Genomic DNA, 24905 nt, shown 5'->3' with positions numbered 1-24905 from the left:
GAAATCAAATACATTACTACTATAACATATCAATTAGGGAATCAGAAATGCGATTTATAAATGTGTTTAATAATATATGATGCATAAAATTAAATGAGACCAAAATACAGGTGATAATTTAATGAATGGACACACAGCTGATAGCAGCATGCACTGGTATAGATAGAAATACTTAAATGATCCGATTTTTTTGGGCAGACTTTTTATTCAACAATCTCACATTTGAACAGCAGCAGCAACGTTACCATGGCAACAGCATCCGGTGCATTTTCCTGGATACACATCCTCAAGCTAGGCCTGTGATTGGCCGAGCTCTCTTTGGATGTCACTGGGGCAACCGAATGATGGGAATTTTACCACATGAACGGAAATGCAACGGCTGAATGTGACTGGCTGTTTCCGAGCGGCTCCCATTCAGACACAAGTGATGTTTCAAGAGAGAGGAGGCTCCCGGTTGGACGGCCCGCACATCCGTCTGAGGAGGAGGGAGGGTCCCTGAGGTTTTTTTTCTGCCTCGGTACGGGTGCCGAGTGGGGACCAGCTGGTTACGCAGCGGCCGTGGGTCTCCACCCGAGAGTATGGCGGCTGGGATTGCACCGGAAAGCGAGGGAGACGCGGAGACTTACCAGAGATGGTGAAAAAGAAACAAAGAGACGCAAGTTCTTTAATTAATTGTGTGAATAGTTTCAGTTTGAGCTGCGTTATTGACGTGGCCTCCGGGTTGAAACATTGCGCCTGCAGTTCATACTACGGGGCTTAAGCCAGCGTTTTTCCAGTGTCCTCGATGGACCAAGTTTGTTTTGTTCTGATCCACAGAGAGGGGTGAGCTGAGCAGATGAAAACCATTACGCTCCACATCAGCGGGCGATATTTTCCTCCTCCCTGTGCACAATTTCGGACAATTGCAGTCCTCGGACGCCCGTGTAGCTGTCAGTGTCTGGCCTGCATGGGGGAATTTCTACAATGAAATCCATCTTGGGGCAGCGAGTCTTTGTGCTCTGCCTTAGCTGAGCAGCGGCGAGCAAGACTGTTATTGACAACTCGTTCAAAATGGGACGCAAATGGTGACTGTGATTCGTGCGGGAACATTTTGAGTTGATGTCAATGACGCGCGGAGATTTGATACCTTACGACTTGATTTAATCCAAGATGCGCGAGTATAAAGTGGTGGTCCTGGGCAGCGGTGGGGTCGGGAAATCCGCCCTCACTGTGCAGTTTGTTACCGGGACGTTCATAGAGAAGTACGACCCCACTATAGAGGATTTTTACCGCAAAGAGATCGAGGTGGACTCGTCACCCTCGGTGCTTGAGATCCTTGACACCGCTGGTACCGAGCAGTTCGCCTCCATGCGGGACCTTTACATCAAAAACGGTCAAGGATTCATTCTGGTCTACAGCCTCGTCAACCAGCAAAGCTTCCAGGACATAAAGCCTATGAGGGATCAGATCATAAGAGTGAAAAGGTTGGTGAAAAGATATGCAGGAAATCAATATTGTCCAGATTGTTAAGTGTGTATACATGTGATTCTCCACACACAGGGCTGGCCTATCTGGCCCTGCAGTTAAGGGTGGGCCTACGCCTGGTCTGAGAACTGTTTGAATGAAGATGCTGTTTATCTTCAGGGCAGACCACAGATTGAAACAGCATGCCTGATCTATTTAGGTGAACCACCCACAATGTTTGTAGAAAGGCAAATGGCATTGCACTTCAGCTCTAAAAGTAGTAATGTAATCTTTAAGAGAAGCCTCAACTCTGTGTTTCTTCAGACTTCTTTGAAGAAACACTGTTTCTCGACAGTTGATCTTAGAAATGACAGCAAGCCACCAGTACAATACACTCTGTCCATCAGCACTCTGGAGTCCAGCCAGTCCTCCAGTCATAACACGCTAGACACCGTCTGTGATGCTTCCACCCACTGAGCAGGATGCTGCAACCCCTGTGAAACACCCGGGCCAGGATTCAGTGCAACAGAGGCTCTGCAGAGAGCTTCAAGGAAGCATGGCTTGATATTTTGTAGGGGTTGGGGGGGGGTAATGGAAGGAGCCATGATTTTAATTAACAAGCTGCACAAGCTCTTTAGAAAGAGCGGCACAATTGAAAGCATGAAATCATCTGATGTCTGAGCGCTGTAACACAGATGATCCAGATATGAGGTCACCGGAGTGAGCTGCTTATTGATACACAGAAGAGGTTAGATGAGGCTTTGTGGTTGCTCTGTCATCTTATTGGTTTTTCAAAGCTCCGGGTCAATGCAATTTTTACATGCGATGTGCTGTTTACTGTACATTCACCTGGAAATATGGCATCATATTAAATAACCCAGTGAGAGCCTTGATAGAACTTGTCATAGATGCGGCTTGTTAAATCACTGGTGGCAGCCCCAGTGGGCTGTGACTGCATGGGTTCATCAGTCATTGTATGTGTCAGCAGATGTGTTGTAGTCATTGTGGGTAGTCCAGTCAGAAGATGATCTTAAGAAAAATGATATTCAAAGCAGTGCAGCTTAGAGCTCATAATGTTACAGCTCATTACTTAAGATAAGGCTCAGCATAAGGACAGTGCAGCCATACCAGGCTTAAGAGTTGTGTTTTGATTGCTTATTTTTTTAAGTTAATCATCAAAAATATGTTTGTTTTTGTTAGATTCCTTTAATCCTTATCACATAATTGGATTGAGGTAGATTTTCAAGTGCACTTATAAACAGTCCTATAAATCTCTGGCTCTGGTTGAAAGAATGAGGTCAACATGTTTCCCCCATATGAGTTGAGATGAAGATGTGTGTGTGTGTGTGTGTGTGTGTGTGTGTGTGTGTGTGTGTGTGTGTGTGTGTGTGTGTGTGTGTGTGTGTGTGTGTGTGTGTGTGTGTGTGTGTGTGTGTGTGTGTGTGTGTGTGTGTGTGTGTGTGTGTGTGTGTGTGTGTGTGCGTGCGCGCGCGCGTGCGTGTGTGTGTGTCTTTATATCACACAGCAGATGCAGCCAGGCTGTTATGTGATTTCACACTTAACACAGAGTCTGGTGCTGATCTCTAATGGCACAGCAGAATTTATTTCCTGTAGAAAACACATCACAACTCCCATACTGCTCCTACACACAGTTTGATTCAGAATCCTAACACTTTAGTTTGTGCTTGAAACAGTTGATATAGAAATGTCAGGTCATTACTTCAATGCACATTTCAGTCAAATATTTTGTGTAAGAGCAATAAAGCTGAAGATGTTTCGAAACTACACACAGAAGATATCTGTTATTAAAAGCTTCTGTTGACAGCAGTGATAAAATATGTCTTCTGCTCCTGGAAGAATGTTAAACACTATAGTAAACACAACACATTCTACAAATACTGTGTCTTTTTCCGTTGACGTGAACTCTTTTCATGCCTGAAAATTGGGCAAGTAGCAGTGGTGTGTTATAATCATCACTTTGTTAACTGCATTTAAATGCCACAATTGTCCAACTGACTGTAAGACAACATTAATTTACTTCAGAAGTTACATTTAAAGGTTAAAAGCTTGCTTTCTTTCATAACTGAAAAATGCCTGCTAGTTGTGATCTTAAAACCCTATGCTGAAATGCAACAAGTCCAGGCATGTTCTTGGGCTTGTTGAAGGGGATTGTGGGAAATGTAGTCAATCTCAGACAGGCTGAGACATCAAAAAGAACAGAGATATCAAAAAGGCTATGCATATGGATAATAGTTTGATCTACTGAAAAATAATCAGTGTCTATAAATACGTGAAATAACACATTTAGCTGGTTCTGGCTCCTTTCAGGCGGGAGAATTAGTTGCTTCTCTGTCATGCTTCATTGTAAATTGGATACCTTTTTGAACAAAAGAAGACATGTGGAGATGTCTGGGAGGTTTGTGATAGGCATTTTTCAATTGAGTCTTGTAATTTTTCTTCAACATTGTGTATGATATGGTTTTAATTGAGCCAGTAGAACTTGGACCACAGCTAGTGTCTGATTTCTTTGAACTATTTGTTATGTTAACCTCCGCAGTCATACTTTTTCTGCACATTACACTGTTGTCATAGCTTCTTACGCCTGTTTGTCTCTATTGCTGACATAACACTGGTGACCCGTCACAACAGTTTTGGCATTCTCTCAGGTCACAGGCGCTGCTGTGCGTCGCTCTCAGTCTGAACCCTGTCAGCATCTACCAGTTTCTGCTGTTAGTGGCTTTAGCACAGAGGCCAAGGGTGCACATGATTACACCGGGGCCAGCCTGAGTCCGCTGGGGACCTCATCACTCCTCACTTCAGCTGCAGTCAACTATACACCAGGGATACAGTATGGGGATTTAACAGAGCAGTGAAAGAGCAGTGACATGGTCAGATGATCGTGACATAGGGTGCTGTAATAAACTCCTGCTTCTGTACCATCAGCATTGTACTGAGGCTTGCAAACTTGTTCATGTGCCAACTGGATAAAAGGATCAAGATCAATAACTGGAGAAGCATCAGTCTCCCTGAAAGATCCATTTTCTTCAGTTTCTGTGGAGAGAACTGGGCAACAGAACTGACATTAAGTTAATTGATGATTACTTAAAGTTGACATTGATTTCGAAAGTCTGCATTCAAGGCAGGACACAAAGGTGTTTTTATACATCAAACAAGTTGTTTCATATCTGTTTTGCCCATCACTAGATAGAGCAAATTATAGATACAGTACAGGGATAGAAACCCACATTAACTAACACAAAACACTAGTGACATTTCTTAGCGGCATGGCTTTAGGATTGGACAGTCCACGACTTTGGTACAGACAGAAAATCCAACAACTATTGGATTGGATTCTGTTTCTGATGATTTGTGCCAAGAGTGTGCCCATTGTGCTCAGAGGAAGAGCATTTCCATTGTCCTCAGCTGTACTTTAAGTTCAGTGAAAATGATTTGCTAGCTAAGCCAGCCTAAATATCACCATGTCAGCATTGTCATTGTCAGCATGTGGCCATATATAGCATGAACTAGAAGACAGAGTACCGTGAAATGAGCCCCTAGTATGGGGCTGTCCTGCATCCTACACATCCTCTGACTTTTTTTACAGTTTTGCCATCTAAATTGTTGAATGCCTGACCCGCACTCCTGTAGCTTTGAGTGCGTCTTCAAACATTCAAAGCTATCCATGTGACCCATGGTATATGCTTGTAATATATTGAATAGTTGATTTAATCCAGATATTTTTAAAGCCAAGTTTCTCCACAGAGAATCATGCAAAAGCTCAACATGGAATTTGGTGTGTACTGTGTCTGCACATACGTTTCTTGGAAATAGGTCATTCAACATGAAAAGAGGGTAAAGAATTACTAATACAAGACTAACTGACTAAGGCAGCTCTTACAATTATTCATATTCTCTTGTACAAGAGTCTCATTGATGCTACAAACGGAATATATATCCCATAAAGTCCAGTTCTGTATCAATGCTTCTCACAAAGGATGATGTTAAACTGTGCACCGCACTCATGCAATGTTTGCTAGTTAGTGACAAAATGCCACTGAGCTCTTCTTATAGAAGCCCATTAAAAAGGGAAATTGACTTTTAAGCTGTTCCAATGGATTATCACAAAGAAAGAAACAAGCAATTATGAAAACAGCCAGGCAATCATGCCTCTAGGCATAAGAAGTTAATATATATTTATCAGTCAAATCATGAATGAATATTAAAGAAATTCTCGTGAAAATCAGCTTATATGCTCTTTAGTTTTATGTGTCCTAATCTATGCAAAGTTTTCACATTAACCTTTACATGATGTCTATCGTCAAACATAACAACAAAGTTAAATATTGTTCTGTATATTTGTCAAGTGATTTAAAAAAAAAAAAGAAATGTAGAGATTTTTCTAAAACAAGGCCGAAAGTGTTGAAATAGAATAATATCCTGAGTCTCGTGTTAACATTTCAGATCAATGAATGAGCTACTGAAGTACTCAGAGCATATTATTTTCCTTTCTTACCACTACTGGAAAGTGATCTGAAGACATTTCAGTGGCTCTTGGCTTTTGGAGTAAAAGGGAAGCAGAGAATTGTTTTTGCAACCTTGAGAGAATCTGAGAGACTTTAAGTAGTATTCCTGATATTGTCTCCTTTTTCTCTTTTAATCTTTCGTTCTTTGGATAAGCTGAAAGTATCATGAAAAATGAATGTGCTTGCAATTGCCTGTTAACCAAAGATTTTCCAGATATCGATTCCTGATGAAATCTTTATTGGCCATGATACTGCGCCAGAAGAGAGGAGCATATTGCTGCTCTCTGACTCAGCCGATGTCTCTCCACTGACTTAACTGAAGACCCTTTCACAAACGGCCCAGCACGCAGCCTGTTTTCTCCTTCATCCTGACGATGTTGGCCAGATCTAGAGACCCTTTGCTCGATGGGTTCCATCGTCCGTCAGCAAAGCCTATGTGAGTTGATGCATCATGCATTATAGATAAGGTGTGTCTGGGCGAGCTCGAAAAGGGTGTCTGAAATCAGACAGCTCCAGTGCCGGGCATCGTCAAGCTCACAAGCTGGAGCATGACATTAGTTTGGGCTGTTTGTGTCAGAGCGCAAGCACGAGCAGTTATTCATTTGTCTTTTGAGGCCCGTGTCTAAACCGCTCTATTTGAGTTCTGTGTTAGGGACATGCATTGCCTTCTTGCATCAGCCACTGCTGGGTCAAAGTGTGGTTGACACCCTTCATGTAGCGGCCCTGGGAGCCTCGGTATCCGTGGCAGCCACTGTCTCACACCTCATGGGACTGCCGTTTTCCTCCTCTGCTATTATGACTATATATAGACACTCTCCTTTGGTACCAGATTTCTCAGTGCGGCACTAAATGAGCTGCATAACTTGCATATGGTTGACCAAATCAAGTCCTTCATTATGGTTAAAAAGAACTACCTACAGCACATTTTGGTGTTTGATTATGACTTTATTGGACTGACTTTACTCAGATTCCTCCTGCTGTTTGGGACATCCATACAGCTAGTTTCTTTAATTAGATTTTTAATCTGACATCCAGGCAGCTCTAACAAGAGATTCACAGCCTCGCATGTTGTCAGTGGATTTGAACTCTATATCTACTGAAGTACATCTAGGTGTTAGGCCAAAGAAAAGATGCAAGAAATGTCATAATGATAGTCATTATAAATCAATCAATGTATTATTAGAGACTTTATTGGCATCAAATTTGATCATTGTTAATTTATTTGTTGTTCAAAAATGGCAAAAATCTAAACAGAAACAATCACAAGTTTCAGTTTAATTGAGTATTGGTATATTGATTGATTATAAAAGTGATGTTCAGTTGCAGCCCTGCTGTTATATCACTGATAATACTGATCATTTATATTTGCTAATGAATCACACATGAATACATTCTCAAAGCTTAGGTAATAAGCATCTTGAACAGTTTTTTCTCAGGAGCAAGTCACAATTCCGTCAGGAGAGCAGGTATGAAACAGAATGTAATGGTAGATAATATAAGATACTTTGCTTTCCATTGGAATTCCCTAAGAGATTTACAGGAGGAGGTTCACAAAACCACATCTGGGGCAGAACCGAAACAACCTAATGGCACTATTACCGTAAATAAACGCTGAGCCCCCATGGCTCCTCCTACAAGGGTGCAGCAATCAAAGACAAGGTTTGCCTTTCAATCTCCTCACCCACAACTATGTTTAGGTTTTTTCAGTGAAGGTGGGAAAGGATATTTTTGTCTTTGGTTCCTACCACCAACAACATGTGGGCCGAAATAGTTCCCAGGAAAATAATGGTCCTGGCTTGTTTTAAATTGACACCAAGAACGCAACGGATGAGACCTGTGTAGCTCACTGTACACCGCATGTTAAAGTGGAGAGGCTAAGTTGTAGCTTCTCGTTCAAGATGCCTCTGAGCTTGTAGAACACGATCCCACACTTGGTTACGCACCAACAGACCTCTAAGATCGTCTCCTAAATCCTGGTAGTTCCTCTGCGCTGCAAAGCCGATCCTGGGAACAGAACAGGATAGTCGAGATTAAAGTTCACTCTGGATGAAGTATTCATGAGAAGATCAAAGTCGACTGTTCTCTGAAAGTTTAAGCTTATTTAACGGTGAAACCGGCAGCCCCTGGCCTCTGAGTTGCTCAGGCTGCTCCACTTGGGAAAAAAATCACAGTTCTTCTGCAGTCTGCCCATCTGTCCTGTCTTTGTATACCTGCTACTATAGTAATTGAAGTATGAGGTTGTTTTTCTTTCTATAAATAATTTAGAAGCATATATATATATATTTCATAGAGCGAGGGGCCGGATTTGAAAACCCTAATGATGTTGATGGGTGTTTGAGTGCATGACTCTTATATTCAGCGATGTTGTTCAGTGTTGCGAACCGAGGCATTTAAACTGGTTCAAACGATGTGTAGGACAGATGGAAATCAGTCCTTTTCCAGCTTTACACACTGATAAGGATGAAAGAAATAACAACCTGTTGTTTACCAAAGGATGTGGATATGCATGATCTGATATCTCTCCAATGTTTTTGATCTTCTCTTCTGATGTGTAAACTGTCTCAGTGGCCCGCGATGTTTCCCCTTATCAAAACAGATGTAGTGATTAAATTGGTGACACAGCGGCAGAGACGTGCCTTCTAATAATTATAGTGCTGTAACCTATTTAATTTAACCGGCCGTCTCTTCCGGCTGTCCGCTGAGTAGACCAGTTCCACAGTGATATGTTTTGCTGCACGAGTACAAGTGTTCAGAGCTCAAAGGATTATGGCCACTTCTGTCTACTACCCATTTCCTGTTTTCTACTGGGTCCAGCTTTAGATGGTGTTAACATGACAGTTTACAGGCTGTCAGGAAAAACATCTGGATTTTTTTAATGGAACCATCCATCCATCCATTGTTCAATCCATCCATCCATCCGTCAGTCAGTTCTAATTCTAATAAACAAATAAACAGCTGTTTTCTGAGGCAGTGGGTAGTTTTTACTCCATGGTCACAACGTGACAATGACGACGGCCCAGAAAATGCTTTCTGTAATATAGAGTGATATATAATAAACAGACTGATGGCAGATGTATCTGTATACATCTTCTCATCTGTGTGTCCTTGTCTGTCCTCAGGTACGAGAAGGTTCCTGTGATCCTGGTGGGGAACAAGGTGGACCTGGAGAGCGAGAGGGAGGTATCGGCCAGCGAAGGTCAGGCCCTGGCCGAGGAGTGGGGCTGCCCGTTCATGGAGACCTCGGCCAAGAGCAAAACCATGGTAGACGAACTGTTCGCTGAGATTGTTCGGCAGATGGACTACGCCGCCCAGCCAGACAAGGATGACCCCTGCTGCTCCTCTTGCAATATACAATAGCCCCGGGGGCCCGTCAGGAACCACCCAGGCAAAATGTCTACTTAGAGAAAGCTACTTCAACCCGCAGCAAAGACACACACTGAGACACATGCACATGGCAATTAAAACAAAGGAAAGTTCACTGTTGAACGCGATGGATTTTAACTCCACTGAGCATAAAATCGGCAGTGACATGATTATTTATGACAACATGTGAGTAATGAATTCATTTTGAACGAGGAATGCCAGGAATTTGCCGAAAGAGAAATTGTCAAATGACAAAAAGGAACATCCCCTCGCCTTATGTTACTCTCTCTGTTGTTTAGATTTGTTTTTATCTTTTCAAGTTGTAGGGAAACATCATCAGCAAACAGTCACAAATCAGGATCTTTACTCTTGGGTTGTTTACAATCTGTCAAAGTGAGTTACAATATCTTCTCCTGGTTGTGTTTGTATCACGGATAATGCATTTTTTGTTACCTTGATCTGGTTTTAAGTATCTACTGTACACAAATCCAATATCATATTTCTGGGATCCCATTGTTTTAAATATTAAGGAGTATTTGATTTGCAGTATGCACACATTTTCTCCCGGTTTATTTTGTGCAGTAGTTTTTCAGAGGTTTTTCTACTCATCACAGGGCTGAACCAAAGAGGTGACCTGAAAGCACCTCCATTTTTCTTTTTGTTGTTGTTATGAAATAGAGGAATGGAGAGAAAATGATGGATAAGGCAGCATTTTTCTTTAAAACATTTGTGCAGTCATCTCTTTCCTATGTTCTCACTTTGAGACACAATAGCAAACGATAGCAGAGTCTTTCACATATCGTGTGATGTTTTATTTTTCTCTCTGGGAGACTGACAGCACATTGCTGAGTAGAAATACAACTATCAGCTTCATCCTGATGGGACTAAGAGTTGATGTTTTCAGTGTTTGAATATTTACAGACGATATCTCTAAACTCTTTTCAGGAATGGGTGACATTTAAAGTGAAGATGCCAACATTTGTCATACTTTACATTTTCTTTTTCTTCTCAGCTCAATATGAAATGGGGTGCTCAAGAGTTTTTAACATCCTGATCCTTCTGTATGTGCTCAGTGTTCAAATCCATTGTAAGGAAGAGGAAGAAGAGAATAGGAATAATAAATGGTAGTGTAAATATTTTGTATTGAAAGTGCCAGCTCCTGTGAAGACACTGACTTAACACATGTGGAATTGTCAACTGTATGCATGGCTAGTAAACAAAAAAGGACTCTTGTTTGAGATAAACATAGGCTGTGGAAATGTGCAAAACATACACGTACAAACTGTATACGGATCTGGACATTGTCTCAAATGTACATCTGTGCTGCCACGGGAACCAGACTTTCCCCGTGTGACCATTTTCATTGTTGATTTTATATTTTTTTATGTGACCATTTACTCTTCATTCCCTCTCTGAATGGTGACACTGTTACATTTGACACCTAAACAATAAAAGTGCGTTCAACACTCTGAGTATTGTGTAACATGGATTTGAATTCAATCCTTGAGAGAAAGGAACTAACATTTTAATATAAATAAAAAAGCATTTAAAGAGATGGTTTAAAAACTAGATTTTCCTTGCTTTTGGTTCTTGTGTCTGCTTGTTTTGCCTCCCAATTCATGTTAGAGATTGTTTTGAATCACTTGGTCTGTTGGGTATATGGACAGTTAATAGATCGAGGGGATGGTGGCATCTCCTCTGAGGCGCTTGTCAACATCCCCCCTCAGCGACCTGGTGTAAGTAGAGATGGTGAAGAGCGAGCCTGTGTGGTCTGTTTCTGCTGTCTTGCCTGCTGAGGTGCTTTATCCACCCTGATGAGACAGGGCAGAGGAATGAGCACCTGATGGGGGGAGGTCTCAGTGGGCTTCATTAGACAACCACTATCCCTCTGGCTTCCGTTACTCTTCGGCAGCGTCATTTGTGTTTTGTGGTAACATCAGATGTGGTTTAATGTCCTTGTTGTCCAGTCAGAAGGATTTAATGAGAATGGATCACCAAATCCTTTGCAGGAATCAGCATAATAGTTGTGCTGCAACTTTGTTTCTTGAGCTTTTAAAAAAATAACATTGCACACTCCGGCTCCCTTTTTCCGTAAGTCCTTAGAATTGAACCAATACTGGCTTTCAAGGATCGATAGGTAGCATTATGAGATGTTGGATTCCCAGTGGCAAACAGAATGAAAAAAAATAAAATCAGCTTGAAAACAACCCAGAGTCTCTCAGCGTAGGTGTATGAATTAAATAGGCGCTGACTCATTGTGACCTGTTCCCCCAGCTCTGTAAGCCGGGGGCTCAGAGGCATAGACATTGCAGCTGTGACATAGCACAGCGTGTTTGTTCCAGCTGAGATCCTCTACTTCAGTATGTCAAATGTCAAGATGAAAGAGGGGGACGCTGCATGAGTCACGCCACCACCCCTCATCGCTCCCAGACTGCAGCAGCACCGTGTCTGGGGAGTCTGTGTGGGATACGACAAAAAGGCCAAGTCTCCCCTGTGCACTTTTAATCCAGGGGACGTGAGTTCATGGTTTTGTTATCCTGAGGAGGAGAGGAACACCCTGCCAGCCCAGCAGTTTTGAGGATGAAGGAGATTCCATTGCACAGACCGAACAAAGGGAGCCTTTAAATTGCTTTAATCATTTCATTGATCACTGGAGCATTAAAGTCTCAATGCGGTCCAGACGGGGGCTGAATTGTGTGAAAACTAGGCTTTTGTACCTGTGCAGCAGAGAGGGATAGTGGGAATCAATCTGGTGAGATGTAAAAGAGAGAAATTATACCTTTCGAGGGATCGTTTTCAGTTACTTTGGGGCATAATTGTCACGTTCAATGTACCTCTTGCCCTGATGGTAATCCTGTTTTGTTTTTCTAGGATCTTGACTAACTAGAGCAATTATTTATTGCTTTTGCCGAACCTTAGTTGGATGTCACCACCGCTGAAGAGAACAGTGCTGCTTTCAGCCCACACTCTCTCAACCCCCTCCCGTGTTTTGTGCCTTTTTATATCGGAAACAATGTTGATGTGCAGGAGAGGGAAGATGGAACAAACAAGCCGAGCTAGGACTGTCAAAAGGCCTAATAACTAGGTGTCATGGCAACCAGATGGCAACACATGAGTTGTCAATTTCACAGTCTAATTTGCAGCTGTAACAGAGGAGTGTGTGTGTGTGGTTGTGTGTGTGCATGCAGGATGATTTGTGAACAAACAACAAGGATTATTCCTCTCCTGACACATATGTATGTTATAATCCATGTTGCCAATATCAGACAACTGGGTGAGTACCACCAAATCATAAAATATAGTATTTTGACATTTTAAAAGATATCTTCAATACCTCTTTGGTTCATTACTTGATGTTTTATTCTGTTACTTTACAGGCTACTTGTTTAACTCAGCTACATTGATTTTGTTTACATTAAAAGACACTTTTCAGATTAGGATTTTAATAGCAACATATATGACTATAGTCTACAACATAAAATTCACTCATAATGCACTCTAATGGAAAAAACTTTAAATGAATCATATTTTAAAAGTGTTTTGCCCTTCAGTCCTAACAAAAATGCTAAACAATATTTATTAACTAGATTGTACAGTGGTTTCTGTCATTTATTTTACCTGTTGTACAGCTCTGGTGACCAGTCTGTCTGTTAGGCGGAAGTTATTATCTTCTATTGTAAGTGACTCGTAGTGTCCTTGATTGTGTTTAATTGAGCACAATGAACAGCCATCTATGATGTTACGTAAACATATTGCTAGATAGAAGCTAAGCCTGTAACCCCTGGAGCACTAATTTGTTAAACCAAAGCAAGAAAATGCGTTGTGCTTTTTGAGAAATGTGACAAGTTTTCCCATTTGTCAAGGGGTCAAAAAAAAATCCATTCTCAATGCAAATTTGACACACATAAATTGTGCCAGAAATTCCAACAAAATTTGTTCCCAGTTTCGAATTTCTCCGACGTGATTGGTTTAAAATAGAAAAACTAATTTTTACACGCAACCCTTGGGATGGCAGACAGTAAATAGCTTACAGTTTTCTGCAGAATCTGATATTTCTGTTTTTGTCGCAGTCGCTTTTTTTACAATCATGATGACATTGTTCTCACACACTTCAGAACCCAAATCTTCACCATCTGTGGCTTTTATTTAGTCTTTATTAATTATAAATTGAATTTTTAATTGCATGGATTTATGCAACAGCTGAAGGATTTGGTGTGTTCTTACTCACAGGAGAAAGACTAAATACTTCCAGACTGACTTTTTCTTTCTCTGTTTTTTAAGTTAAAATAAAGAGAAAAATAACACATGGCAACATGGCGAGGCAGTGTGGCAGTACTGATGTCTGAATCGGAATGAGGTAAAAAAAGAGAAATCTTAGAGGAAATTATTTCCAGCCTAACTTGTGATGAGCAACCCCCTGCTGGTGTTCCTGTCTTGTGGAGGTGGAGGACTCAGCAGGAGCTCTGCTCATGTCTAAGGGGAGGAAGCCTCATTCTCCAGCCTTGGTTGGTCTTTCTGTGTAAAACAGATTCCCTCCCTCTGCTTGATCAGCTGTAGCAACTCTCCACCTCCTGCTTTAATTAGGGAGGGAATTGATGCTATTAAGAAATCAGGAAAATAAGTGTACTACATAGCCTTTTAAGTCTTGTAAGTGATACACATTTGTGAGACTCAATAGTCACTACAATAAACACATTTTGAGCAAGCTGTGAAATGAAAAAGGCATCATGGGAACCCTTGGGGCAAAGAGTGTCTGTTCAATCAAACTCAGTTAAAAACTAATCAGGGACGTGATGAAGGAAGATATAATTATTACAATGGTTCTGATTTCCTTCTATAATGACATGTAAAATATATGTCTAGAATTGTGAATTATATACATCCTGTCACACAGACACTCTCAAACACTGTCTTCCCTCCTCCAGTTTCTAAAATAATGAATAGTAACAAAATACAAGCAATGGAGGTCAAAGCAATAAGGGAGCATGTTTCAGTCAAAAAGGATCCTAACAGCATAGGCAATTAGGCTTGAGATAGTGTGTGTATGTGTGTGTGGGACCCGACTGACTGGAACATCAGGAGTGTGAGAAATGTGAATGCCTAGCCCTAACTTTAATTACCTGGTATTCAAAGTTGGTGGGAAACTGTGACAGGGCAGGAGATTCAGCTGCTGCTGCTGCTGGGATTGAAATAAAAAGTGGATTCTTATTTCCATCTCCCATCCCTTCTTGAGGGGAATAAATCCTCAGGGGAGGAGAAAGTGTGGAAATGGAAAAAATGTTTTCAGGTGGCTGTCATGTTAGACCACTGGGAACTATATGCAAGTTATGTAACTGTAAGATGTGTTATTGAAATTTCTGAACACTTTTGTCCAAAACACCATGGTGATCCATATTCCACTCAGGGGTGGTGGTGTCCCCAGGCTGGATGATCAACTAGGCAACAGCCCATGGGCCACAAAACTCAGAGGTCCAGAAAGCTCTATAAATGCACTATACTATGATGAGGGTCTTAAGGTGAGTATTTACTACCTGGTTTGGAGGCCTTGTCCTGCAATGTGTACTGAACTGCTACAAGGCTCCTTTTTTAGGACCATTATTCATTTAATCCTGTGCTTATATATGATACTGAATTCATGTATTTAATCATATTACCACACATAACATATATGGGGGCATGTAGAAAATCCAGTATAGAAAGACATTGCACATAGAGAGGGAAGAAGTGTGGGTTGACAATAGCCCCGAGGCATCAGTCTTCTCTGGGGGCCCCTGGCAGATTAACCAGGTTGGAGGGGGGGGGGCCATTTGAACCTCTTAACATTGAGTACACAGTGGTAATGCAAAAATGAAGCCTACATTTAGATTATAGATGTAAATAAGGACTAATAAACAAGTTAACAGATAAATGTACATTGATTTGAATGGAAATCAAAATCACCGTATTAGTAATCTTAGAATGTAATTATTCTGTGAATAGTTTATTCTTACACCTCTGGTGATCAGCGTGAAGTTGACTTGTGATAACATTTGTTATTAGATAACTGTAATCACTAAGAACATGGCATAACATCATAATTCCTTACATAACTAATCCAAAACAGCATTGTCTCTTGGCTGTTTTCTCCTTTCTTGCTGCAGTTCTCATTGGTTTTCACGCTTTTGTTCAAATGTTCATCTTTGCCTCAGTTCCAAGTCAGTGCCTCCAGGGGACCTCTGAAGCTGCCAAGACACTCTGTGTGATTTCTCCCTCCTCAGTCCCACAACACCAAGGCGTAGGAGACTACGCTTCCTGCCAATGAGAAGGTGGGCGAGTAGCAGACATGAAATAGAGATGAAAAAAAAGAAAAAACAGTTTTAGCTTTGCATCACACTGCTTGTCTTTTATCATGCATGCATGTAGCTACATACATGGAGGAGTGGGCGATTTTGAGGCATTGATCCCAGCCAAAGCCCCAGGCCACTGTCGTGCATGAAAAAAGGACAGGAGAAGCAAGGAATATAAAGCATTGAGGATTTAAATGGGGATACCCTTAATGATTATATAATATTGACAACAGACTGTTATACGATTGATCGATTGATTAATCCGGGGCCAGATGGGTGGCCAGAGGTTGCACAACAGTGAGAGCTAGTTGGCTTGTTAGGATCATGCATTGGTTACTGAACCGGGTATACAATGCCCAGGGTTCATGGACCCATGGACCAGGCATGAAGTGTCTGCAAAGAACATAAAAAGAGGTTAAAATGGGCAAAAACAGAAGCAAAATGAGCACAAAAACACCATAAAGGACCACAGATAGAGATACAAAAAACACCAAAAAGAGACAGTGAAAATGCAATAAACAAAAAAAAGACCACAACGATTTGCAAAACGATCCAAAGAGAAACAAAACACCAGAAATATACGCAATATCACCTAAGTGAAACACACAATTACCTCAAACAAGTAAAGGACACTTTACACATTCTTTAAAACTGTCCCAAACTCTATCCCTCCATTCAAAGGTTTCTTATCAGGACCTCTGGAAAAAAGTGTTTAAGGGATCTGGTATTCAAAGTGTAAACCTGAGACTAACATACCATCAGTTTTCCCATGAGGTATAACTCAGTTGATTAGGATTACAGATCTCTTGTTGGCTCACAGAGATGGAACACATTCTCTGCTTGGAATGTTTGTTCTTTTGTGCTGTTAAATCAGCACCATCGTGCCAATGCTGATGTCACTGGCTTTCTGTGCTGGTGTTTACGTGGCAGAGATTTAGACAGTCCTATTTTTATGCAACAGGGGAAGGAAGAGTCAGCCTTTTATTTCCACTTGTAATGTTAACCTGTTTCTCCACTTTTAAAGGCCTACAGGGATTGTGATCCTGCAGCCTGTTACTCATGCTTAATGGTCAACCATAGCCCCCTCCAGTGGTCCCTGCATGAAGTGCAAGGTATTGGGTGGTATTAAAGGGCACCAACAAGCACGTGAAAAGGAAAGCCTGGCCCAGGCTTCATGTCGTCTGTACTCTCAACCATATTGTAGTGGTCATAGCATAGTATGCTGCAAAAGAAAAACAGAAAGCATCTCTGGCAGCTTCAGTGGAGGCTGTTGCATAGCTGACCCTGTCTTACTGAACTGACAATGAACAGGCCACACATACAAGTTAGTACACAACGCTCCCCCTTACATGATATAAACAAGACATAAAGTTGCTCTTTAGGCAGGTACTTGTTTGGCAGTATTTGGAATATAAATCTGCATTTGTGTTCTAACCAGAGCTCTGCATTCTGAATGTAGGTGCCATGATAGGTGCAATGGTCCAAAGACAAACCTTTAAAAGATAAAACCAAAAGATATCTTAAGCTTTATTGATTCAGGCAGTGGGTCTTTCAAAATGAAGTGACGCTGTCCAGACAAATGTTCAAACCAACATCATTTTCATGCTATGATAGACAAAAACATGAAGGGGTTTAACTGTCAATTTCACCAGCAAAGTTTTGTCACTCACATACTTATATGTTTATAGAGGTGGCTATTTATTTTATTTATTAAAATGTAATACGTCTGCCAAGCCTAGAAATATAGAGAAACCTTTAAAAGCCATGATGATCCCCCTATTAAGAACCTTCACGTTTTCAATATATACTTTAGAAAAAGTTGAGAGGATTTCAAAATTATTTATAGGATGAGGGGATACAAAAATGACTTTTTCAACACTGATTTTTCTAATTTCAAATAGTCCTACTTGGCAAAATAACTTATTCATTAAAGAGTGGTTGTAAGCTTTTTTTTTGGCTTTCAATTTAACACTATTCCTTAAACTGTTTATAACTCTATAAGCCGCTGGTTTGTAATATCTGAATACGGTTGTTCCAGCAGACACCCCTAGATGTCGCTGCTCCTCCGTGTGTCGGTAATGACTCCTTGGTTGTCTGAGTGAAGGCACCGGGAGTGGATCTGCCACTCGCTTCAATGTAATCCCCTCTTTCCCCGGCTCACTCTCTCAGTCGTCCGCCATGGCGACCGCTGAAAGCCTCTCTGGTCCGAGCGGCTGCTAGACACTCAACCGGGCTTCATTGTTTAGCCTCTATCGCTGGACGTGGATGTAATATCTCCTTTCGGCTGGGAAATACATACGTGTGGATAAACCCGCATTTGGAGAGAAGCGGTAAGAATCATGCTGAGTCCTCACCCTGTGTGCTCTTAAGGGAAGTGATTCAACTTGTTTGATGAGATTAGGGTTAAGTCCTTGGAGTATCTTTGCCGTGTTGTTTTGTGATCCTGTGGATTTCGAGGAAGGAAAATAACTAGCACTGTTAGTAAAATGTTCATGAGCTCCCGGTAACTACATGTCCTGTTTGTCCTCCAGTGTGCGTTGCATTGCACATATACACCTTAGCTGTATGGATGTGTGCAGACGCCGCAGTCGCTGTAATGCTTCATGCCTCTGAGTGACATTTTAACGATCAGGAACTGAGCGTTTTAAATCTGTCATCTATGTTTCTTAGATAAGGTGTCCAGGTGAGCCCAGGCTTTGCATTAATGTTACATCTACTGTGCTGGCTGATAATGACCTGAGGATTACAGCAGCCTGCTCTATTAACCTACATTACACGTATGGTGTGAACACACTACCAGACAGTGAGAGGTGGGAAAAAACCTCACGAGTGCTTGACTTCACAATTTTCTGCACTATTTTCTCAATTATCATTCATGATTGTTCTAGGAAAGGCTTGAATGTCAGCCAAGCTCTGGTTACAACATGCATGTTTTCAGATAATTATTTCTACTTAATCGACACTCGTAACCTTGCCAATAATACAGTTGGAACTTATTTAGTTAATGCCAGCCACACCCAGGTATCGGTGACTGTTGCAGAAGAGAACATTGAGCTCTTTTTTTGTTGTGGGCCTTTCCTCAGGTAGAAAGCTGGCTTTATCAGCCATTGCCTCTGGCCATCCAGCTGTCACTAAAGGATTCCAGCTGTGCACTGAGGGGGCCCCTGTGCCCTTACTCACAGAGGAGCCACTGTTGTAACCCCAGAGTCTCTGAGCCAGCAGTCACAGCTCCATGTTACACAGTTGTGGGGAATTTAAGGCAAACAAGTTCAAAGGCAGGGTGAGAAACACTCAGGGGTCTGTAAATGTCCCTGTGGCATTGTGTCCTGGGAGGCTATGCTTTATGTCACACTTTGGCCCCTGAAACAAGGTGCTTGCAGTTCAACTTGTGACTGTTCTATGTTTTTGTTTGGACCTGTTTGGAGTTATCCATTCATAGTTACACACAGTCTAAAGAGTAGTTGATAAATGATCCCTGTTGGCCGAAATAATCACTGTCTACGATTTCACTGCCCTCTGTCTCACTGGTGTTTTGTTTAAAGAGTGTCTGGTTACACGGCATGCATGTGCAGGTCATATAAGACATGAATTTGCAGACTTGGCATGACACACTTGCCGATAATCAAAGCAAAGGCCTCTGAGTGATGAAGGTGGGAGGATCAACTGTCAAAAATGACTGGGCTTCAATTGAAAAATGTGCCATTCATGCTCCTGATGACAGCATTTGGTCTGTTTTCCATCAGCCCCAGGGAGTGTTAGTCTGCTGATGAGTGTACTGCAGGTGGAAATAATGAGAAATTGCTCTTGTAACTCTTTTGTCCTTATGGTTGGGGTTCCTTAGCTTTTAATCAAATCTAAATCTTCATAGCTTTAAGCAAAAGTTCCAGAAAAGTTCCATGTAAGGACTGAAACTCAAACATCATGACATTAATATGATGTAAAACAACACCTTTGATGTTGAGTTTCAGTATTATTGGATTTTTGAAAGGACTTGGTGACAGATAGTATTCAATTGAGTTTAATACATTTGGATATTTTGGAACCAGTTGAAGCGAGTGTTAATCGGTAGTGCTGAACAACAAAAAATTGACCTCATAAATTCAAAAAATGGTTCAGTTGTTTACCTACATTGACTTTTTCCAGCCTCCAAAGCGGGAAGGTTGGTTTTTTTACACACTGGAAATGGGATATCTTTTTTGAACGGTTGGTCAGACAATACAACCAACTTGGAGATTTATGTTTGGGCTCTAGGAATTCAGACAGTCGGGTACCATGAGCTAATTATTGACCAACTAAGTAATCATTCAATTATAAAAATAATTGACATTTTAAACCATAATGTAAATAATCATTAGTTGCAGCACCTACTTGTCAGCCTTGACACATCTTACCTCATTCATCAAATCTTCTGGACTGGAAACGTCTTTGGTGTCTCTCCTAAGCATCAGACAGAATTTAGTGCCTACTGTCCTTGGCCTATTTTTTATCCATGCACTCTGCTGGATTACATTATCCACTCCTTTTTGTAATGACTTATTCAGCTTTCAGCTTAAACTTGGCAGCAGTCATTCACCTCTGCAGTGGCTGAGCAACTGCCCACTGGCCTCGATGCTCCGTTGAAGCACTTGGTTAGGTCTCAGGATGACATCAGCCTGCTGGAATGTGCAATGAAGAGAGCATTAAGCTGGGCAGCAGGGCCTCGGGGGATCTGTGGATACATGAGGGGGGATAGCAGACGCTATGGTGTCAACCAACACTGAATGACTCCGCAACTTTTGTCCAAACACAGTCCTCAACCTGAGTCACACTCAGATGGGGCCGTCAATTGCTTAATGTTGTAGTGAAGTTGTCTTTTCTTGCCCAATCTTGTAGCATTGCCTCAAGCATTTACTTTACTTTATTTAACCATTTGTCTTTTATCTTAAGCTTAACTTTAACAGTCGGGGCTATCTTTTAACCATTCATCCATTTCTTTACATAAACTATTTCAGCTGTTTATACATTATGTTTGACTAAGTAATTGAATGTTTAATGATTTACTAAAAGCTTTTCCAAATGAATCTGGCCACTCTACAGTCTTTCAACCGTACCCTGGAAACTGCATAACTTCCCCTGGTAGGATTTAGCTGGGACTATGTGCCCGTCTTAGCTGTGTATCTTTAAAAAGAAACATATTTTATACATACATACATATATATATATATATATATATATACATTATATAGCTCTAAAGTAATCTCCCTCACTGTTTTTTTACTCTGCTCTCTCAAAATCCACTGTTCATTCAGGTCACTTCTCCTACAGTGTCCTCACGTATTTTCCTGGATCCCGATGAGACCAATTAAAACCCAACCAAGTTTATGTCCGTGTGTCTTTTGGCTTAAAGGCCTTGCTTTTACGACCTCACCGACCAGCCGTTATTGTATTGACTCTTTGATTTTTACAGTCTGGCCTCATGGTTCATTTGTAAAATCAAATTAGGGCTCTTTGATTTGCACTTTGAAATCAAGAACATCCTCGGATCTTTTTTCTTTTTTTCGTGGTAATTGGTTCTCCCACAGGCGACAATTATCAGCTATTAGTTGCAAGTGTAAAAACTGCATTTGCAATTACTGTGTTAGTGTGACACTGAATGTTGTGCAGCCTGGCCCTGATGCATATACCTTTATATATATATATATATATATATATACATAAATACATATATGCATCCCATGATGCAATACGTTTATTTCACCTGCTGCACCACAAAAGCTCTGGAGGAAGAGGTTACTTACTACTTTTTGTGACTCCTCAATGGCATTATTCTGTGTTCATACTGTGTATGCAGGTGCAGAGAAGGACTGCATGTCCATGTGTTTCCTGACCTTCCTCTCTTTGCTTCTGTGCAGGCTGGGCAGTGAGCATCGTAGTTCAGCATGGCAGAGCCAGTCCCAGAGCCAAGGTCCTCGGGAGCAGGACAGCGTCTTGGAGCCCCGGAGACTCTTGGCATCAGTACGCTGGACCCCGGGCACAGACCCCCTGCGATGCCCCCTGGACGTCTTGTCACCGTCAGGGTTCGCATGCTGGACGACACTGAGGAGATCTTTGACATCTCGGTGAGTTTTCAAAGCCTTCTTGCTCAGGCACATTTCTTGATGTGAATACTAATGTCGGATTGGGACTCCTTATTCTTGCACAGAACCCAAGAAGCATTTCCCGTTTTCATTATAGCAGCAACCGTCTGAAAAGCAGTTGGCATGGCAACTGCATGATGTTAAGTTGTTGAATGCAAAGATGAAACTGGAGGAATAATTTCAGCATGTCAGGGTCCTCCAGTTTATTGTAGTGGTATTTAATCTCTGTTTTCTAACCTCTCAAACCTGTAATACAGCTGTTATCTAATATTACACATTTTTTCCTCCACTTTGTCCTCCTGACAACCTCTCAGAATATTCTCAGGAAACCACAGACACTGATTTTATTCCACGGTTCTGTCTCACATTGATGTATTAAAGAAGTGAGAGGAATCCATGTGCTTGTTTAGATAATGTTATGAAGGCAGGAAGGAAAACAAAAGAGACCGTTTTTTTTATTTTTATGAATGAGAGGCCAGACTGCCATTTGAATTCCATTCATGATTTCTGGATTTAGAGGATAAGCTGTCTCATTGCAGGGATCTGCATTTAGACATTAAAGTCTTAGCTATTGGCCCAGATTATCTAGAAGTTGAGCCAAAATCAGATACTAATTGTGAATGTCATATTATAAGCTAATAATACTTGAAATGCAAAATAAAGACACATTTAAAGCTTAACAAACTAAAAGAGTAGATGCACATTACTCTTCATTGAAACTCACATTTTGAAAAAGTATTCAGGAAATATGTTTCAGTCTTTGTCACGTCAAAGTGTTGCATGAAATTACCAGAACATGAGTGAATGTTAAGTAGTGCCTGACTGTAAAGCCTAAAGACAGTGCACAATACAATGTGCTCCATCTTTCAAACCTATTCAAAAGTGATTATCCACAGAAATGAGCCAAACAGTAACTGAGTTAGCTGTTCCTTCATGATGATGAACATTGGCTCTGCAGTTTATGTGTAGTCAGTCCCACACACAATGTCCTGCTGCCATAAATACACACTAGTTCACCAATTGAGAACACACATGAAATTAGTCCTAAATATAAACAGCATTTACTTCTGTTGTATCAATATTTGCTGGAACCTACAGTACCTTCAGTACCTGTAGCTGTTTTGACAGTTGATGAGCCTAAGAAAATAATAGTCTATGTTCTTTCATTAAATGTACATCCTTGAAATCTGATGGGGTTGTCCCTGAATAAGGGTAGTCCGGTTGGTCATTACATATGGAAATACTTACTAATGGTTGGTTGTACTGTTTTTGTGGGATTTGTTGAAAGAAAACAAAATAGCTTAACACCACCATTATCCTCCAAGGTGATGCGATACACGACCCTTCTTCCCCGAGCATTCCTCTGAACTTGTGGTGTTTTGGGAAGGTGTTTTCGGACCTTGATTCTATTTTCAGAAACACAGGGTGGAGGAAGTGAAAAGACTGTTATTTGTCTTAGAATAGAAGAACAAGCCCCATTCTGTGACCACAGTCCTTACCGCCTGGAAGAGAAGAACGACATGAGTAGATAGAGGAAAGTGAAAAGTGCGGATGGAGGGAAACAGATACACAGCCACAGAGGACTCGTTTAATGTGTATGAATGGGGCTGGGCAGGCACTAAAGCTGCTGAGCTTTCCTGACAGTTAGTAAGCGTGTGGTGCAGGGTGGATGTGTCCTTCTGGCTGCTTCCGAAGGCAATATGGGTAAATGTTGCTCCTAAGGCAGGCGGTGGAGCTCCTTGTGCATGACTGTTAATCTTTCTGGAGGTATCATGTGTTGTACTTAATACTTAAGGCTCAATAGATTCTCTTTGCCTGTACCTGTTAAAAGTGGAACTGGTGAGGAAGGGATTTTATTCAGCCTGCTTTAGGGCTCGTAATCTGTAAAAACCTGCAATGAAACTCTACTTTCTAAGGCTCTCTGAGGAGATATAAACCTAAGAACATACAGCAGTTTATTATGGAGTTTAGGTGCCACAAAAAGACCTAAGATGCTTAATACGGCTCTACCCTCCAACACATCAACATACTGATGGTTGGTTATTTTTCAAATGATAAATGTCAGATCTGTGTTTATGGCATGTTACATTTATCTTCTGACTTGCTGTCAGGTTTCAAGTGGTTTGATACAGAAATTATGAAACTAAATCACTCACGCTAGAATAAAAAAGCAGTAGTGAAATAAATTGTGTGAGACCAGAGCAGCATAGAAGGGAAATCTCATACATAGCCTGGGCTTTACCACTTAATTGGCCATCTCATGGACTTAGCATGGTGGCCATGAAGGTGTATTTGAGCTGTGGTGATGGAAGATTATGCATTAGATGAATTTGTTCTGCATTAAGTTCAGACGGAAGACGACATATTTTGTGTTGAGTTGATGAAGAAATGTCCCATTGGAGCCCATAGATGCCTCACAAGATTTTTTTTCTGGCAAGGCTGTTAAGCACTAACTTCCTTTATGATTGCATAAGCTAAATCCAAAAACTCTCCATTTTCTTTTTTGGTCCAGCTGAGACAGACAGGCGTCAAATTAGCCCAGATCTCCCTGCTGATGTTAATCTATCTCCTGCAGTAGTGAAGTGAGAAGATAGTTGCACGGTCTACAAACTACATTTGTCAAGCAATTATCTACTCCTTTATTTTCACAGCAGGAACCTACAGTAATGTTCCAGAAGAGGCAGTTCATCTGTGGTGATTTTATAGTCAGAAAGACTCAAGGTTTGGTTTTTCTGTGTATCTCTTTAAGACAACATAAAGCGTCTAACTTCACCCTGTAACTGATATGGCAGGCTTCAGTTCCGGCTCCTCTGGTTCAGAGCGGTAAGTTTCCACCTCAGCGGGCAGAATATCAGATGGTTGAGTAACAAAAAGGGGCCATCGAGCCATCTCGTGGGTCACATACCATGCTGTGGCCTACTTAGCACTCCGGCCGTGAACACACTTGTTTTGATGCTGATGATGTTTGGCTGAGCAAACCTTGATAACGGTTGACTTGCATTGATTAATAAGCACACTGGAGTCCAAATAATGGCCCGGTTATGCCTTCTCTAAATTCCTATGTACTATTTTCTAATTCTGTCCATAATGCTCGTGCAGAGTTCAGTAGAGCAGGTTATCCAGACTGTAGCCCT

At 41.3% G+C, this 24905-nt stretch overlaps 2 protein-coding genes across 2 annotated transcripts in view; both read left to right on the top strand.

Moving 5' to 3' along the window:
* Positions 1-446: 446 nt before the first annotated feature.
* Positions 447-10801, top strand: LOC134867294 (ras-related protein Rap-2a). The gene is made up of 2 exons (XM_063887747.1): positions 447-1463; positions 9086-10801. The coding sequence occupies exons 1-2, from the start codon at positions 1150-1152 to the stop codon at positions 9321-9323; spliced, it is 552 nt and encodes a 183-aa protein (XP_063743817.1). The 5' UTR covers positions 447-1149; the 3' UTR covers positions 9324-10801.
* A 6947-nt stretch (positions 10802-17748) lies between these two features.
* The window catches only part of LOC134867292 (FERM, ARHGEF and pleckstrin domain-containing protein 1-like), a 46771-nt gene continuing 39614 nt past the window's right edge, over positions 17749-24905 (top strand). Inside the window, 2 exon segments of the mRNA XM_063887739.1 lie at positions 17749-17985; positions 21547-21753. Of these exon segments, the coding sequence (XP_063743809.1) occupies positions 21574-21753 (180 nt within the window). The 5' untranslated portion in view covers positions 17749-17985; positions 21547-21573.

Source organism: Eleginops maclovinus, chromosome 7, assembly GCF_036324505.1.
Source record: "Eleginops maclovinus isolate JMC-PN-2008 ecotype Puerto Natales chromosome 7, JC_Emac_rtc_rv5, whole genome shotgun sequence".
In the NCBI taxonomy this organism is placed as follows: Eukaryota; Metazoa; Chordata; class Actinopteri; order Perciformes; family Eleginopidae; genus Eleginops; species Eleginops maclovinus.
Note: the sequence above shows the minus strand (reverse complement) of the source record. Positions and strands in the feature narration are given on the sequence as shown.